The sequence below is a fragment of the Anser brachyrhynchus genome (genome assembly GCF_964034855.1).
Source record: "Anser brachyrhynchus genome assembly, chromosome: 1".
Taxonomy (NCBI): Eukaryota; Metazoa; Chordata; class Aves; order Anseriformes; family Anatidae; genus Anser; species Anser brachyrhynchus.
In genome coordinates, this window is record NC_137694.1 from 52,891,108 (window position 1) to 52,907,353 (window position 16,246).

Here is a 16,246-nt window from a genome sequence, read left to right on the forward strand (position 1 = left end):
TTTCTCATTGTAATAAAGAAATATACTGGATAAACAGGAACATCTGTTTTCAAGAATATTTGAGACAAGATAAAATATATTTCTCCAGAAAAGGACAAAAAATGCTTTGCTTACAGGAAAATAAAACTCTAGAGAAGAAACAAAACCTCGCAAATACTCTCTACTTTCTTGGATTTCCTGGTGCACCAAAACACTGTACTATTGGTTGGAAATCTGTTCAACTAGGTTAAATCGCTTCTGAAATCAAACCTGAACTCAGGATCATCCATCAAAGCCAAATTCCATTTCTGCTTATCTTGAAACAGTCGTACCTGTGGCTTAAACTACTCAAACCCTGCAGGAATACTGCTTCAGAGTTTCAGATATCAAATATCAGATATCAGATATCAAATATCCGATTCAAAATAAATGAGTATTTAGTAAGCATGAGAGATTTAATCTGTTTTACCTTATACCTTTCTAGAAGGTCCACTCTGACGTTTCTGCCCTTCTGAAATGCTTCATCATATGCAACCTCCAAAGCTGTCTGAGTCTACAACGGTGATACTATCAAAGAGCCAGTGCACCATGACAGGGTTTATATGATAAGAAAAGAAAAAACAGAAGGGAAAGGGAGAAACATCAATTTGAACTTTGAACAAATATGCGTCCATAAAGGTTTTCAATCAAGTGGCGTATCTTCAGGTGTGCATTCTGTCTTTCATGTTGAATATGTTGGTATGTCCTCAAGTCTGTTGTATCTTCTTCTTTCTGAGGTCAGTATTTCTGGTTGGTAATGTTTGGTTTTGACTTATTATTTTTCCCCCCACTAATGCATACCCTTTCCTTTAGTTTATCCTGTTATACATTGATCTTGAGGCTTCCTCTTTGTTGTAGGAATAAAATCTGTCCTCTAAAATTCTTACTTATTTCCATAGAAATGTTTGCATCACCTCCCTGACACTTCCTACCCCAGACCTCTGCATAACATAGTATATATTCTGTTCTTTAAAACTCATTCTTGAAACGTTACACTAGTGAACTTCAGAGAGATTAAGCATTCAATATCCATGTGAAGCAAGGCAGGTTTTTTCAAACTGCAGGGCCAATCCACCCGAGGAAGCCTGCATAGCATCTGAATGGGGGTCTCAATTTTAATTTAAAAGGACCAGAAAAACAGGTTTCAAAAAGATAACTGGTTACATGGAATTCTCTTCAGAGTTCTTGCAATTTCTTTCTAAATCACTTTAGATTTTCGCACTGAAATCTCTCCCATGCAATCCTTAGGGATGCAGCAAAATAAAGGTTAGTTCAGCCATCTGAACTAATTAGTTCAGCCATTCTCACAAGTGAACTGGAGATAAAGATTCTCTCTTGCTACCTGCATCCACCCCTGGTGGTCAAAACTGCTATGAGAATGCTTACACCATGAGCCATGTTAAGAGTACCAAGCCAGATCCAAATGAGCTGGCGTATTCATGTGGAATAATTTACTGACTTACCGTTATACTAGCTCAAACCCCAGAAGTAATACAGCTATCCGTGCCAGCTGCAGCGAGCAAGTTCAGATGGGCCTGTATAACACATCAGGTTTAAAAAGCCACCTCACTCTTCCTGCTTGATTACCCCTGCGTGGAGCTGCTGTGTGCCTCCCTCAGAAATGGAAATGCTATCAGGTATCTGCTACCTGAAAAGCATGACGTTTGGAAGAGCAGGCAGACAGAACAGGATCTCACAGAGAAGGATTTAGGGATAAAATTGCAAAGTGAGATCTCAAGCACATTTTTAGACTGTTTCTATGAGAAAGGAGTGACACAGATCATTCTTTGCATACTCTGCATACATCATATGCCATTTCATCGAAACTTACTTAGGCAAGGAATGACCATGTCTGAAAGCAAGGCTTGACCTTTAATAAAAATCAGGCATGACAATTAAATTTGGAAGTCATTGACCCAAAGTCTCTCTAATGCTATACTCATGACCATCAATGTTCTTCAGTTATAGAGCAAATCTATCAATGCATAAGACCTGAATGCAACAGAACTAGGTAGGTAGCAGAATATCAGTGTTAGTTCCGTTTAACTAAAAAGACTCTGTGAATAAAAGATGAAAAGGATTAAAAATAAGAGAACCACATCACTTCATAACATCTCCTGTGTAAAAGAAGCAGTAGATTTAAAATTATTCATATAACACTACAGCATCAGAGAAAGGTGATCTCAAACACTAAAAAAGCCATGTATGTAAAGCCAAGTCTCCTTCACAGTTTTTGTAGCCAATTATACATTCTAGAAGCATTTTTCCTGAGGTCATATTTGTATGTCAATACAAAAATAAATTATAAGTAGAGCTTATTCACTTGCTTTTATTCCCATACAGTTTAGAAAGAGCATTCAAATTTAACAGTTACCATACACTTTTGGCTATATTTATAAGTAGAGATACTCAAAAATGCTTCCAGAGAACCTTTTTGAAAATATCAAATGAATAATAATTGTAATAGAGTATAGGAAAAAAAAAAAAAAAAAACAGCTGCAATAGATTTTCAGTCTGTTTAGGCTATATAGCTCTCTCATGCCTAACTCACTAAATTAGAATAATAAGGATTAAAAAAGAGTTGTTACAGTAACAGATAAAGGAATGCACAATGTATTAGTTATCAATGCTTTATTATTGAAAACAAAATTGAAATTCTCTTATCTGGCACATAAACAATTATTTCTACAAAAAAAAGGAAAGCCTACAAATCTGATAATTTATACAAATAACAGTTTTTCAAAAAATAAAATTTTAATTTAGTAAACTTGTCTTGTGCTCTTCTATTTTTTAGCACTGTCTGCAATAATCCACCATAAATCCCTGAGCAGAGAGACATATTCTAAACATGTTTCAAATTTATCCCAAAAGAAGAAAGTTATCAAGCCCAGACCTATATTTAAAAATGTATTCAGGGACATTCTTGTTAAATTTAAGCTAGTCCTTTTTTTCTCTCTCTTTTTTTTAAAGAAACAAGCAAAAATACAAGCATGATACTGCATCAAATGAGTGCTCCCCCCTTCCCTCTTGTGTGCAATGAATACAAGTTACTAAACAAGAATGAGTACAAATTGAAGGAAAAATAACATAGTGAATGAATGGTTAAGACCTAGAAGCCATCGAAGTTTGATGGCTGTTGAGCAAATAAAGCTGCAAGATACCACAGTTTTATACTGCGTTAAGTCACAGGTTCTATCTAATTTATTTTTATATTTTTTCCAGAAAAACAGTAAAGGAGGATAATAAGTTCAGCTACTATTGTGTTCTACCACTAGTTTCAATGATAAAGTAGAAATTCAACTTTTGACCCTTCAATTTTGCTTTTCCAGCCAAAACATTATTTGAGAAAAATTTGACACATTCCACAAAACCAAACAATCTTGCCCCTCTGGCCCTTCTGCTAGGCCAGTTGTGAACTTAGCAATATGATATTTTAGTGAGCAAGAGGAAAGAAAAGGAAACACACACTACTACATTTTCTTACTACACTGACTTTGAAACAGCTACTCCCCAATCTATTTCAACACAGATTTATATCCAAGCTTAAGTGGAGAATTATCAAGAAGAGTAACTCAAGTGTCCCCTTTCCCATCAGGTACACATACTAACCACAAAAAAAAATGCAAGGAAAACAAAATAAAAGAAATAGTAATACTTAAAGACTACTGTGTTAATGGCAGGTAACATTGCTGCAGTCAAGTAATAAATAAATAAATACAGCAAAGTATTCTTTTCTACGGTTTTGTTGGAATGGTGCTTAACAGTTAAAAAAACACCACCAACAAAACTTTCTCAGTAATAAAGAGTTTTTAGCAGAAGATCCTGAAGAAGCTTCAGTTCAAGGTGCTCTACCACTTTAACATTACATCTACCTTTATGAAATGAACATTGAAGCAGATACCAACAGGTCATTAAATGAAACGGTACATTTTCTTATAAGCAATAATACTTATTCCAAAGAAAGAAAGCAGTTAACAAATGGCCTGGAGGAAAAAAAAAATCTTACAAAAGTTTCAATACACTGCAATTTAAAATAAATTATTTTTACATTTATAAACTGAAGAATAAAACAGTAACTAGGCCAAATCATTCTGAATCAGAAATTAACTGAACCTCACCAGAAGCATACTTAGATATTTGACAGCTCTGCTGCTAGCACATGTCAGAATACAAACAGAATTATAGTATTTGGTTAGAATCTGAATAGGTAATATGTTTTTAAAACACCACCACTGTGAAAAGTAACTGGCAACCACTGTTTCACATTTCTCTTGACCTATGTGCGCTATTCTATGCGTAATCTAATCCAGTCCCTATTTTCTAGCCTCAACAATGTATTATTACATTCCCTTCTCTCCGAGTTGATCATGAAGTCTCTGTAGCATATCCAAGCACTAATATTTTCAAATCTCACTTGGCTGAATTATTGCAAAAATATTGGATGCAGAATCTAGTTTAAAGTCAATCTTATCTGACAACAATGTAGAAAGATTCAAACATTTTTATCTTTTTTTTTTCTTTTTCCTAAGATGACATGCTGACCGTATTCAATACCACGGCAAATATCAGCTTCACTCATATTGCTAAGTCAGGACAAATCACACCTTTGGACTTCTTTTTTTTTTAGCTTCTACATACACATATGATTTGTAGATAGAATATGATAGAATTTGGGCAATTCCTTGCTCATTCTGTCTAGCCCACAGCCATTTGACTGTGCATCTCAGAAGAACTGCAACAAATTTTTTAATAAATTGAAATAATATATGTATTCTTACTAAACAATTATGACTGTGCCATCTAAACACAAGTGACAGGATTAAAAATATAAATTGGCCATATCAACTGTGAATTAGGTGGTCTTAAAGTGAGATACAGCAGCATTAAGACAAACTGCAAACACACTGGATTTAGTAGGCATTTTAATGAGTTACAGTATCACAAAATACTTTAACCTACTATTTTATTCCCACTTTTATTCCCATATGGTTTAGTGTATACTGTACAAATTTCCTTTAGTATTTCTATGACAGTATACGTTTCAAGTACCCACACACAAGTAAGCAATGTGGGATTTGCAATGATTTATCAAATATGCCAAGACACCCTCTTTTGAGTGCTGTGGTTCTAAATCTTTTTGTGGGCTAACACTGAAGTCCTTCATGAATATCTCAGTCTCCCTTTTTATCTAGCAAAAAAAAAAAAAAGAGAAAAAAAAAAGCCAAAGAAACAGAATAGCTTCTCCTAGCAGCAATCAATCAAGATCTCTGATCCTTGCACTCAAGTCCAATGAGTTCTCTGATCAGACAGCTGTATGGAAGTTCTAGTTTGGGTTTTTAATCAATTTAAGACAAAAAAGGTTCAGAGTTTTCGGTATCATGTCTTGGCTGTCTTTAAACCTTGTTTCTCCATGATATTCCACAATTTGCGAAGATTGGACTGAGTGATGACATCATCAGGTTTAAGTTGAAGAGCAAGGAGGTAGTTTTCTTCAGCCTCTTTCAGTTTACCATTCAGATGGAGAATGGCTCCAAGATTCATTAAGGCAGCTGGATACTGGTACAAAAAAAAAGGGAAAGAGAAATATTAAGAATATTTTCAGTTTTTCTTTTCAGACAACCTTCTTCGACTTAAATTATTCCCTTATGTTTGCAGACTTTTCATGGAAGCAATTTAGCAATTTAAGCAAATAGAGATAACAAGAAAAAGTTTCTGAACAGCTGCTGTGTACTTTGTGCTTTAAACAGAGAGAGCTCTGCTGTCTACAGACATAGACTTCTTTCTTTAATGAGAAAACACAGACCTCATAAAGCTTTACATGTGGTAATGTCAGCATAGCACACTTTCCAAGAGAAAATTAAAGTAGTCCAAGAGTGGATTGAAGACAGGAATTTAATTTTAATTTAACTCATTGCCAATAAAGAGTTTATAATTGGTGGGAATAGTTAACACACTGGAACTCATCCCTTCTCTGTCTTAATTATAACTAGTAGAAAATACAATCTATTCTCAGATTCTAAGGATGTTCAGGAGTCCTAGGATATCCATTCAGATTCAGGCTATGGCAATTATTCCTTAATGAATGATTGAATAAAATTAACATGGTGGAAGCAGTATTTTAATAACAAATATTTGAAACATTTATAACAAATCTATGAAAAAGCTCCTCACATTACTAACAATTATTCCATCTTTAGCTAAGACAAAATGCTCCTTGTTTTCATTTTTCAATCCTAAGATTATTCCACCATGAAATAAAAGGTTCTACATGATAATTGAACATGACTAGTTACTAGAGCTAACAAGTATTACAAGGGCAAGGAAAGCAGATTTATGAAGCCAAAGACAGTAGTCTAACCTACCTTGTTCCAATACATAAGGTCTTCACATGCTAGCGAGAACACAGTAATGCTATTTGCCAAACCAGCACCTTGCATTTCAAAGAAAAAGGGGAAAAAGGATACTAGACAAAATTCACTATCACCCCCCCTCCTCTGGTCACTATCATTTCCGATGAGCTTCAGGAGCACTCACTTTCAACTTTCAAAGTCACATAGTTTTGCCTCAGAGGATAAGTGTTTCAAGACAGCACTCACCAGTTTTCTGATCAAATTGCAGTACTTGAAACGTGAAGCCACATGGAAAATCAACTTGAGACTATTAGGAGTGAGGATGAGAAATGCTCTAGAATTCCTTCAATGAAAATAACTTCATGAAAATACAGTAGGTAGAGGGCCAATAAAATATTCACTAGGGATGATGTCCCAGACTAATGTGGTAATGGGAAGTCGTCCGGATGAGGAAGACTTACCTATGTTCCAAACCTATCCACTAGCAAATTAAATTCTTATCCTTCTTGTTCAAGTTTCCAAAAAAAACCCCAACCCTGTAACTCATGCCCAAAACCTAAATTTTGCAGTGTACATGTGCTCAGAAAATACTTTACTTTTATGTTCTATGGATATTTCATATTTTCTCACCCTTCTTCCTGCTTCTTTTCACCTATTAAGATATACATCATAAAAACTGATAAGGACAGCAATGAAACAAGTTTTCAGAACAAATGGTTTCCAGACTTTCAGGAATTAGGCAAAACAAAATGAGTTCAACCCTCCCTATTGTAAACCCCATAATGCTAATGCAGTCAAATATGAAGATATTACTTTTAGATTTAATTTTTCTTGCTTAACCCTGACAGATTAACTCCTTGCCCTCGCCCCGAGTCAGATACTGGCTTCTACTATAAAACAGAACAAAACAAAACAAAACAAAAAAAATCCCCAGATAGATTTTGTTGAAGTATTTCTGAGTTAAATACTCTCCAAACTTTCTTCTTCAGTCATATGCCACATAAAGAAGGAAAACTAAGCCCTTGAAATGTAATCTTTGCTATGGACAACACATATCAGCAGCCACATTACCATAGTTTCCCCATAGCAGTGTCAGTAGTGCACACTATTTTAATATGGAATAATATACTCCTTAATTACAGAAGTTATGGGTGCTGATTGAAATGATGCAAGTGAAGAATGATAGGCAAACAGCTTCACTGCAAATGGATGGCTGTCTAAATATCCATACATTTATTCGTTTAATTTTAGATAGGAGATTTTTTGAGAGAATTTTCTGTACATTAGCATAAGTAGGATGGTCCATACTCGCTAATTTTTTAGTCATTTTTCTTACTAGAGTTTGTGAATCAAACAGCTTTTTTCAAGAGTTCAGTCACTGACATAGTACTGTTTTCTCTCTCAAAATATAATTCTGTGCAGATGTATGTAGCTAGGCAAAGCTTACAACAGGATAAGGATTAAAAAACTTAAACCTAGAAAAACTCGTATTAAATAAGACACATGTTAAAATGTGCTCATTTCTAATTTTATAACATTCATAAACTTATTGTGTGAGAAGTAACACAGTTTTCTCATATGGATTCCAGAATTCCTCTCCATTTCCTTCACACATCCCTGAAGATATTGTATGTGTATGGTACTAATCAAGTACTCTAAAGAAAGTTGTATATTTAAGACTGTACACCTATCTAAGAGAACTCTTCTGCCATCATGTCTTTAATTTGATACATCATTTCACTAAAGCAAACAACAAAATTATATAGAAAAAAAAAATAAACCTTTTAACTAAATGTGAAAATTTTCAAATTCTGCTTATTATTCCTGACTTTCTGGAGACTCAGCAAATTTTAGGCCATATTAATGAAAATGTATCCATTGCAGTGAAAATTCATTTCAAGTAATGCTACAAGTTCACACCAACTCCTTCATGTTTCAGAGGACGAAGTGCGCAGGCTATCTGAAAGACTGCTCCTTGACTTTTTAGGGCATCAGCCATCCCAGTATCTATGGCATATGGTAACAGTCGCAAGAATTTTGGACGACTGAAGGATTACACATCAGCGTCATCACTCCCTGATAGTTATAAATGATGGTCTGAGGATACAGAGCAAGAGACATTTGCTATAGTTTTTCTTCACATATATTTTCTTTTATTAAAGACAGCTGATAAAACTTTTCAGTACGTGAACAAAGGCAGCCAGCAGCTACCAGTGCAATAACTGGGGACTTGTAGCACTGTATAACAAATGACACCACCTACTACTTCAGAGACTTGAAAGGAGAAACAGGCCTTCCTTCATTTCCTTTTGGAGACAGACGCTTTACATCAGAAAAGCTGACTGGCATTTCTATCAGGGTTACAAATGCTGTCTTTTATGGTCTATTGGGAATTATTCTCTTTATTAGCATTTTTGTTGTGGTGTGCTTGTTTCCTTAGAGTGTTTTTGGGGGGTATGGTTGGGGGAGTGATGGGGAAAGGAATAACAGTGTAATTAATGAATAACAAAATAACAAAAGGCATGAACTCAGTTGCCTGAGGTGTTTTTGGTTTACATTGATGACCGTTCTTTCAAACTTTCTCCATACCACCAAAGAAAAGGAGAGCCATGGGGCATGCAAAAAAATAAAAATAAATTAACATGAATTAAATTCTTCTCTAAAATGTAATATGGAATCCCCAAATAATTCAAAATAATCTGTGTAGTACTTCAGGATTACAGTAATGTAACCGAGTACCATATTGGACCTACCAATACAAAGAATCTTACCAGCACAGTTAATGAACTAATATCTTGTTCATCATCTCTGGCTCTACGTATAGCTAATGCCATATCAGAACAACAGTCCCAAACAGAAGACAAGTTTACTCCTATATATGCCTAAGAATTTATAGAGAGAAAAACAAATACACAGAGTCTAGTTCAAAAACAGCTTTTGCGTGGCAAGTATGACCAAAGAATAGCCCAAACACAAGCATTGAAATCTGAAATTCTTTTCCCCAAAGTTCTGCTTAAAATGACCTTCTTTGCTTGACACCACAGAAGCCACAGTGACAGATTCTGAAATGGAAATACATTTTGTTGCTGCTGAGGTAATTTTAATGAAAATCATGCCAGCTTATATTCCAGTAGAATAAAAACTGCAAGCTACTTCTCACTTAGCCATTTTATAAGGTCACTGAAAAGATGTTGCCAATATTCCTCTTGCTCTTAGTAAATTACTGTAGTACACGATCTTGTAGATGTTTCAAAACAAACCCAGGACCCTTTAATGAAAACTGTAATCAGCATGGCCAACCAATCAGAAATACACAGGTTAAGTGTTTTGTTTTAACAGTACAATTAAGGACCCTTATTCTCTTAAGTGTTCTTGTTGAGTAAAGTTTATACTTAGAGAAAAACACACAATGTCACATGTGAGCATTTCATTCCAGCACTTTTGGGTGAAAAAGAAGAATTAAGGTATTTCTCTTTGATAAGTGAAGATACATAGGTGATACAATGGCTGAGTAGTGAAGCAGCACAGTATAGTTGTAGAATGGATCACTAGGTATGAAAGAAAAGAATGGTGACTGTTTCATCTTATCAGTGACCATGTCACAATGTGTTGTAATACCTTTTTTATCCTGCTACAGTGATGGCAAGAGTTTTCACTTGAACTTTTATTACTGGTGTTATTGCTGTAGCACAGCATAGTATTTTCTGAAGCAATCAAAATGTCAACAGCTCCTTTTTTTTACTGCTAAAGATAACCGTGGACAACAGAATAATTTAACGGGTGGCACTTTTGACAGACCTCAAAACATCCAAGTAAAACCATGACCTAAGGGTTGCCCAAGATGTAAGCATACTATTTTAAAGTGTGGGGGGAAAGGAGACACAGGGGAGAGGTATGTAGAGAAATAGTGGCTGCCAACTGGATCTTACTCTTTACTACAAAATTCTAGAGACAGAGTTACACATAGAAGTAGACCTTTTCATAGGAGCGAGCTACTGTTGCCAGACAAGCCAAGTGTCAGTTACTGCTTCCACAGATTCATGTTTTCTACCTGGTTCTTTATGCTGCTTTATCTCTTAAGAACTGCAGTTTGCATACACTCTCTCTGGTATTTTGTTCCAAACAGCACATAAATCACAACTAAAACACCTATCTCCAGTAAGCTGTCAGAGATGACAATAGTAAATAGTCTAAGAACAGATAACTTAGTGGAAAAGGCATTCTGGAAGAAGATGACAGAATGTATGGAAAAATGTTATGGATCAAAGAGAATAAAAAAGCATAAAATTCATAGTTGAGGGAGATTTCCTGTGTCATCAGCCCAGACTGCAAAGCATTCAGTTCTGTTGTAAAACAAAAACATCAGCTTCTTTGCAAACTCTCTCATAAAACGGAAGAATGCTATGCAACTCCTCCTTTACGACGGTTAAGTGCACACTTAATTGCAAGTTTGCCCATGAACAACTTCTGCAAATATGCTTTTGTGTCAACAACAGCTTTCAGCTTAAATAGTGAAGATGAGAAATGGAGAGAAAAACATTCTCCCTGCAAGTACTAATTTGAGTAAATATTCTGAAGAGCACAGTTTCCACAGTTGCATTAGTCAGAAGTGGACCTAAACATCTCTGCTGTAAAGGGAGCCTGCATCCCAATCTAATTACTGTGAGGTTAACTAACATACATAGCTACATAAATCTAACAACAAGCCTGGGCTCTAGAGGGGAGTGGATCCTTGGATTTAGTCATCAGGTTTTAGAGTATTACATTGATAGTAACTCTGAGAGAGAACAGCCTTAGTAATTTACCGATATTCCATTAAATAAATAGTCTTTATTTCATATTCTAGTCATATTTAGTTCACCAAAGTGGCAAGTTATTAATCTCCAGACCAAAAGATGAACACCCTCAAGAAAAAAATAAGGACGTCAAAAAACAAAGCACACATACACAAAAAAGCAGATAGGAAAAATACACAGTTTCTGTTGAATACCATTTATGCAATAGTCTCAAGTCAGGATAGAGTACCAAGGTAATAAGGCAAAACTAAAGACCAGTACTTGGTCACCTTACCAACTGATGGTACTACATAAACGCTAGGTCATATATTTTTGTTTTGTTGTTGTTGTTCTTTCTTTATTTATTTTTACATTTGGACATTTTCATCTGGACATTCGAAGCAGATGATGCTTTTATCTGCCTGGTGCAATGAGAGAATATAAAGCAATTGTCTGTATGGATCTAGTCTTGTGTGCTTTTGAACACTAGACTTTCCTGTCTAAAATCAAAAGCTCCAAGATATTTATATCTAAAACCCAAAACTGGAAAATGAAGGAAGAATTGCTCCCCTCCCCAGTCATCAATATTAGTAAGGAAACCCAGAGTTGTGAGCTGGAGAAGAGTTCTAGACTTGGCACAAGGAGGAACATCAACCAGTCTAGTTTGTTTCTCAAATTATCACACCAATATGGGGCATTTTATCGTCAATTTTCTGCAGCAATGGAGATTTTTTCGCTCCATGTTTTCTTCATATTAAACTCCATAGAATACTCAAAGTTTTGAAAACATAGCTATCCAAAACTAAACAAGTGTATACAGATGTATGTTGCATCTTGCTGCTGAAAAGCTACCTGCCGTTGGCCTTTATATAAATTCAGAGTATACCATTTTATATATGGGTAAGTTAACAAAAGTCTTTGTTACAGCTGGTAAAGGTTGCAGATCACCATGGCAGCTTTAAAAGTCCCACAAAAATGTACTCACATTTGTAATTTCAGTATATCTAGATTTTTTATCAACGGCCATGCATCCATTGCTTTGATTTATGCTTAAAAAAACTCCTAGTAATCACTCTCAGTTTATATAGAAACAGCGATGGACATTTTTAGGTAACATACTTGTTTTACTATAATAAAAACTAAACAGGAACATACGTTATGAGTATTTAATATTAAGGTTATATTAAAAAAATAAATACAAAAAATCCAGGCCTCAAAATGTTTCTAATTAAACTTTGTAACTTTCCAGAACAAATGTTCTCATCAGTATGGCATATGATAATCTTACCCAATTTTCCTAGCACTGTATGATTTCATAAAAAAAAAAATCATCAGATGACTTAATTTTTGTTTATAGAAATCCAGCTGTGCTCTGATGCCTGCAATTTGATCATTTTAATACACAGCTATGATTATGGCGTAAAACATTTAACGACTCCTTTACCTTATCTCACATGAGTACCCTGTGTGCTAATTAGAAAGTCTATTCTCAGCAAGTCAGATACTTGCTGAACAGAAATGTCATCTGTACTACCATACTGACAAACAGAAATTGTTTAAAATTTTTCAGTAACAGAAATTTGTCCTATTAAGAAAAAGTAAAGGTATTTTTAAATGGAGTTAAATATGTTAGTAAATATGTACTTTTGCATGCACTTTCTTTCTAAACCTAGGAAACAAGAGAAATAGATAGCTTTGTGTTACTGTCTAAAGACAGATAAACCACTGCTAATTTAGAAGAAATGCCAAGTGTTAAAACAAAGAATATACCCTACTTTACCCAGTGGCACAAACGCAGGGCTGATTAGAATAGCTGTCCTTATTAACACAATCAAACTGGCTAACCTTCAGAGAACACTCTAGTTTAGAGATCATCTGATCTCTAAAATTCTTTAGGTTTCACTATCTCTGTGTATACTGCCAGCTTTATGGAAAAAAAAAAAAAGTTCAGTTTTTTCATGCCAGCTTTACAAAAAAAAAAAAAGTTCATTTTTTTCAATCCAATAAAGTGTCACTGGAAAACAAAAATGACTGCTGAGAATGAATGCATCATACATCTATGTTTGCCCAGATATTGATCAAATACATCAGTCCTCAGGGAACTTTGCATAGTTTTTCAAGATACTACTCACAGTCACATGAAGTATTGCATTATAACTTCCACTTTTGAGTAGAATAGCTAACTACCAAAATTTCAGAAGGAAAAGGAGCTCATTTCTGGCCTTGAAAATTTAATTAAGCTCTACTTTAGTCCTAATTAAAGGAATCTCAAAATCACAAGATTTCCAGGATTTTGACTCAAGATGTTCAGATGAAATGTTAAGTGTCAAAGAAGGCTTTGCACCTTTGGCTGACAAGTGCAGTCAGCTGAATTAAACACTTAAGAACTTGATTAATATGACTATTGTCGTATGTTTTCAGTACTATTTAGGTATTTGCCGTTATAAAGTAAAGCTTTCAGGCACACTGTGTAAACCATTATATGCAACTTGACAGATTTGCTCTATGCACAAAGAAAGAGAATCTCAAAAAAATATTTAAGGCTTGTAACAGGCATATTTACTATTACGACAGCTCATTTTTTTTTTTAAGTGTTATATTAAAGCATTACAAAAACTGGAAAAAAGGAAAAGAAAGAAAAATATGTGTATAAGGAGACTGTTAGGCATTGCAGCATGTTTTAGGATGAACTTTGTAGACAGTTTCTTTTGACTAACTTTCCCAAGGCAACAAGGAAAAAAAAAAAAAAACAAGACCACGTTTTTCCTCTACTAGTAATAATTTCATTGGCAGGAAAGTACAATTGAAGTCTATTTCTTGAAGCGATACAATTTTGATAGCATGTTTTATCAACAGTAAAGGTATTTTCAAATTTTTCAAATAAATGCAACTTCAGCACATAAAAATGTCACCAAGGCAATTTTACAAATGAAAATGAACTCTGTAACTTTGTAAATAAATTAAAAAAAAAAAAAAAACTCTTGAGATGATGTATTGCTCAAGGAACTATGTTTTTCTTTACACAGTTGACAGAACTGAAAAAGTTTGAAAAAATGTTGTTCATGAACAAGGTTGCATATCAATCTTTTTTCTTCCCTTTTGTCCCCTTCATCTGGCTCCCATCACTTTCATGCCTGTTGTATAGAGCAAAAAGGATTTGCTCACACTCTGTCTTGACTTTAGTTTTATCCACAAGAACATAAGAGTAGCTGAGAAAAGAGGCACACACTATAGGTCCTTTCAAAAATCCTGAATTACACTGTTCCATATAATTCATATGAATTCATGACTTACTTTTTGGCAGCCAGTAACCTGCAGGTGTTCCCTGTATAGTATTTAGCAATTAAATATACAGTACATATTAAAATTATTAACTTCCAGGGTAAACGCTAGGATTTAATTTTGATTCTTGTAGCTTAAAGATTTTAAGACCACAGTTTCTAAAATGTGGTCTTTTGACTGCTAATAGTGAGACCATTGGACACTAATCACTTGCTAGGCTTTTACAAGATTGTGACTTGTTAAAAAATAAAGCTACTTTCTGTGAAAGCAGCCTTATTTGCTACATCTGATCAATTACATGTATATTTGCAGTGCTTTGTAAGTAACATCAAAAAGACCAAGAAGTGTTCAGTGGTGGACCTACACATACTACTCTGGAAGTTTGCTCTTAATACTGCATATGCTAATAACTGCTGTTTAGTGAACAAAAGCTTTCCATACTCTTCAAACTCCATTTTTAAGAAATGCAAACAACACTGCAAATAATATTTTCCTTTTATAAAAATGTTTAATTATTTATTTATTAAAGCACAGGAGGACAACTAATATATTTGCAGAAATAGCACCAAGAAATCAAAGTTCAATTCCTGCCTCTGAAATTCAGTGTCAGAAATTACTCAATGAAAGAAGCTGCTTGCTCCAAACTGCCCCGGGGAAAGTCCTTCACAGACTGAAGTGGAGAAGAAATGCCATCAGAAAGTATTTTCTTCCTCTGTTATTAGTAAAATAACCAACTTGTGAATTAATTAGCAAGAAACTCAATCAATGTGACTATTAAACAGAATTTTTCAAACAGAATTAATGATGGGTCATGTGTTGATCTTTTAAATATGATAAAAGTAAATCAGATAATTGTAAGTGTATTTTAAAGCAGTCACAATGTGAAGAAATAATGCAGAGAACTACCAAGTTACAGTAACCTTCCACAAGATAGCTCCACTATAAATACATCAATCATTCACCCCATGGTGCCTAAGAGATATACAACACACCTTCATATGGAATTTAATTTAGTTTTTTTATTGTAGTTTTTCTTTTTTACTGTTGTTGTTATATTGGAAAAGATTTCTATTTTCTTTCATGCTGTAATCATTTGCAATGAGTTTAAGGGAGCCAGATGCTGAGGCAACTGGCACTGTTACAAACCATAATGTCAGATTAAAGTTACTTACTGTTACAGGAAGACAATCTTTACTGGAGCACCTGAAGAATTAGTAAAACTGCCTCAGCTTAGTAACAAAGCTGTTCATTAGATGGAAGATATGTTTCAAAAGGGTAGGTACACTTGAATGTGTATTTGCTCTCCAGTAAAACTAACTGTGGTAAATAGAATCATGTAAATACAACACGCAGAGTTGATCAATGTATAGTACTCCAGAATGCCTCTAGAGAAAGTGACTATTCTTTGAGGGAAACTAAAAGCTACCCATCCTCTCCTTACTGTGCCTTCTCCTTAGCAGATATCTAGACTGTAACTTTTCCAGGGAAAAATAAATTCAGACTGTTATTGAAGTTACTTTTAAAGACAAATTACAAGAAAATGACGTCAGGTTGTAAACTTCCACCTTTCTCCTTCCTGACAGTCTGCAAAATTGTTCACAGGAAGATCTCAGACTCAATACAGTCCTATTGATGGGCATTTTTTCCCAGACAATCTGTTATGTATGCTATTAAGAGGGAAAACCAAAAGCAGCTGCATCAAAACCACCTCATGAAACAGAAACACGAGTTCTTCAGACCTTGTGGGGAAAAAAAGTCAAATAGGATAAGGCAACCCATAACTAAATATCCTTCCTAGAATAAGAAATACATCAGAATTAT

General features: G+C 34.6%; 1 protein-coding gene across 5 annotated transcripts in view; it reads right to left on the reverse strand.

The window, feature by feature from the left end:
• Window positions 1-2,634: 2,634 nt before the first annotated feature.
• Window positions 2,635-16,246, reverse strand: part of TMTC2 (transmembrane O-mannosyltransferase targeting cadherins 2) — a 253,812-nt gene continuing 240,200 nt past the window's right edge. For 4 of the 5 annotated variants that reach the window (XM_080569816.1, XM_080569814.1, XM_080569817.1 and 1 more), the window contains one exon: window positions 2,635-5,574. In XM_080569816.1, coding sequence (XP_080425942.1) covers window positions 5,395-5,574 — 180 coding nt within the window. In that variant the 3' untranslated portion in view covers window positions 2,635-5,394. Of the gene's footprint in view, window positions 5,575-6,380; window positions 6,449-16,246 lie in introns of all 5 variants that reach the window. The other variant, XM_080569813.1, reaches the window with a different exon arrangement.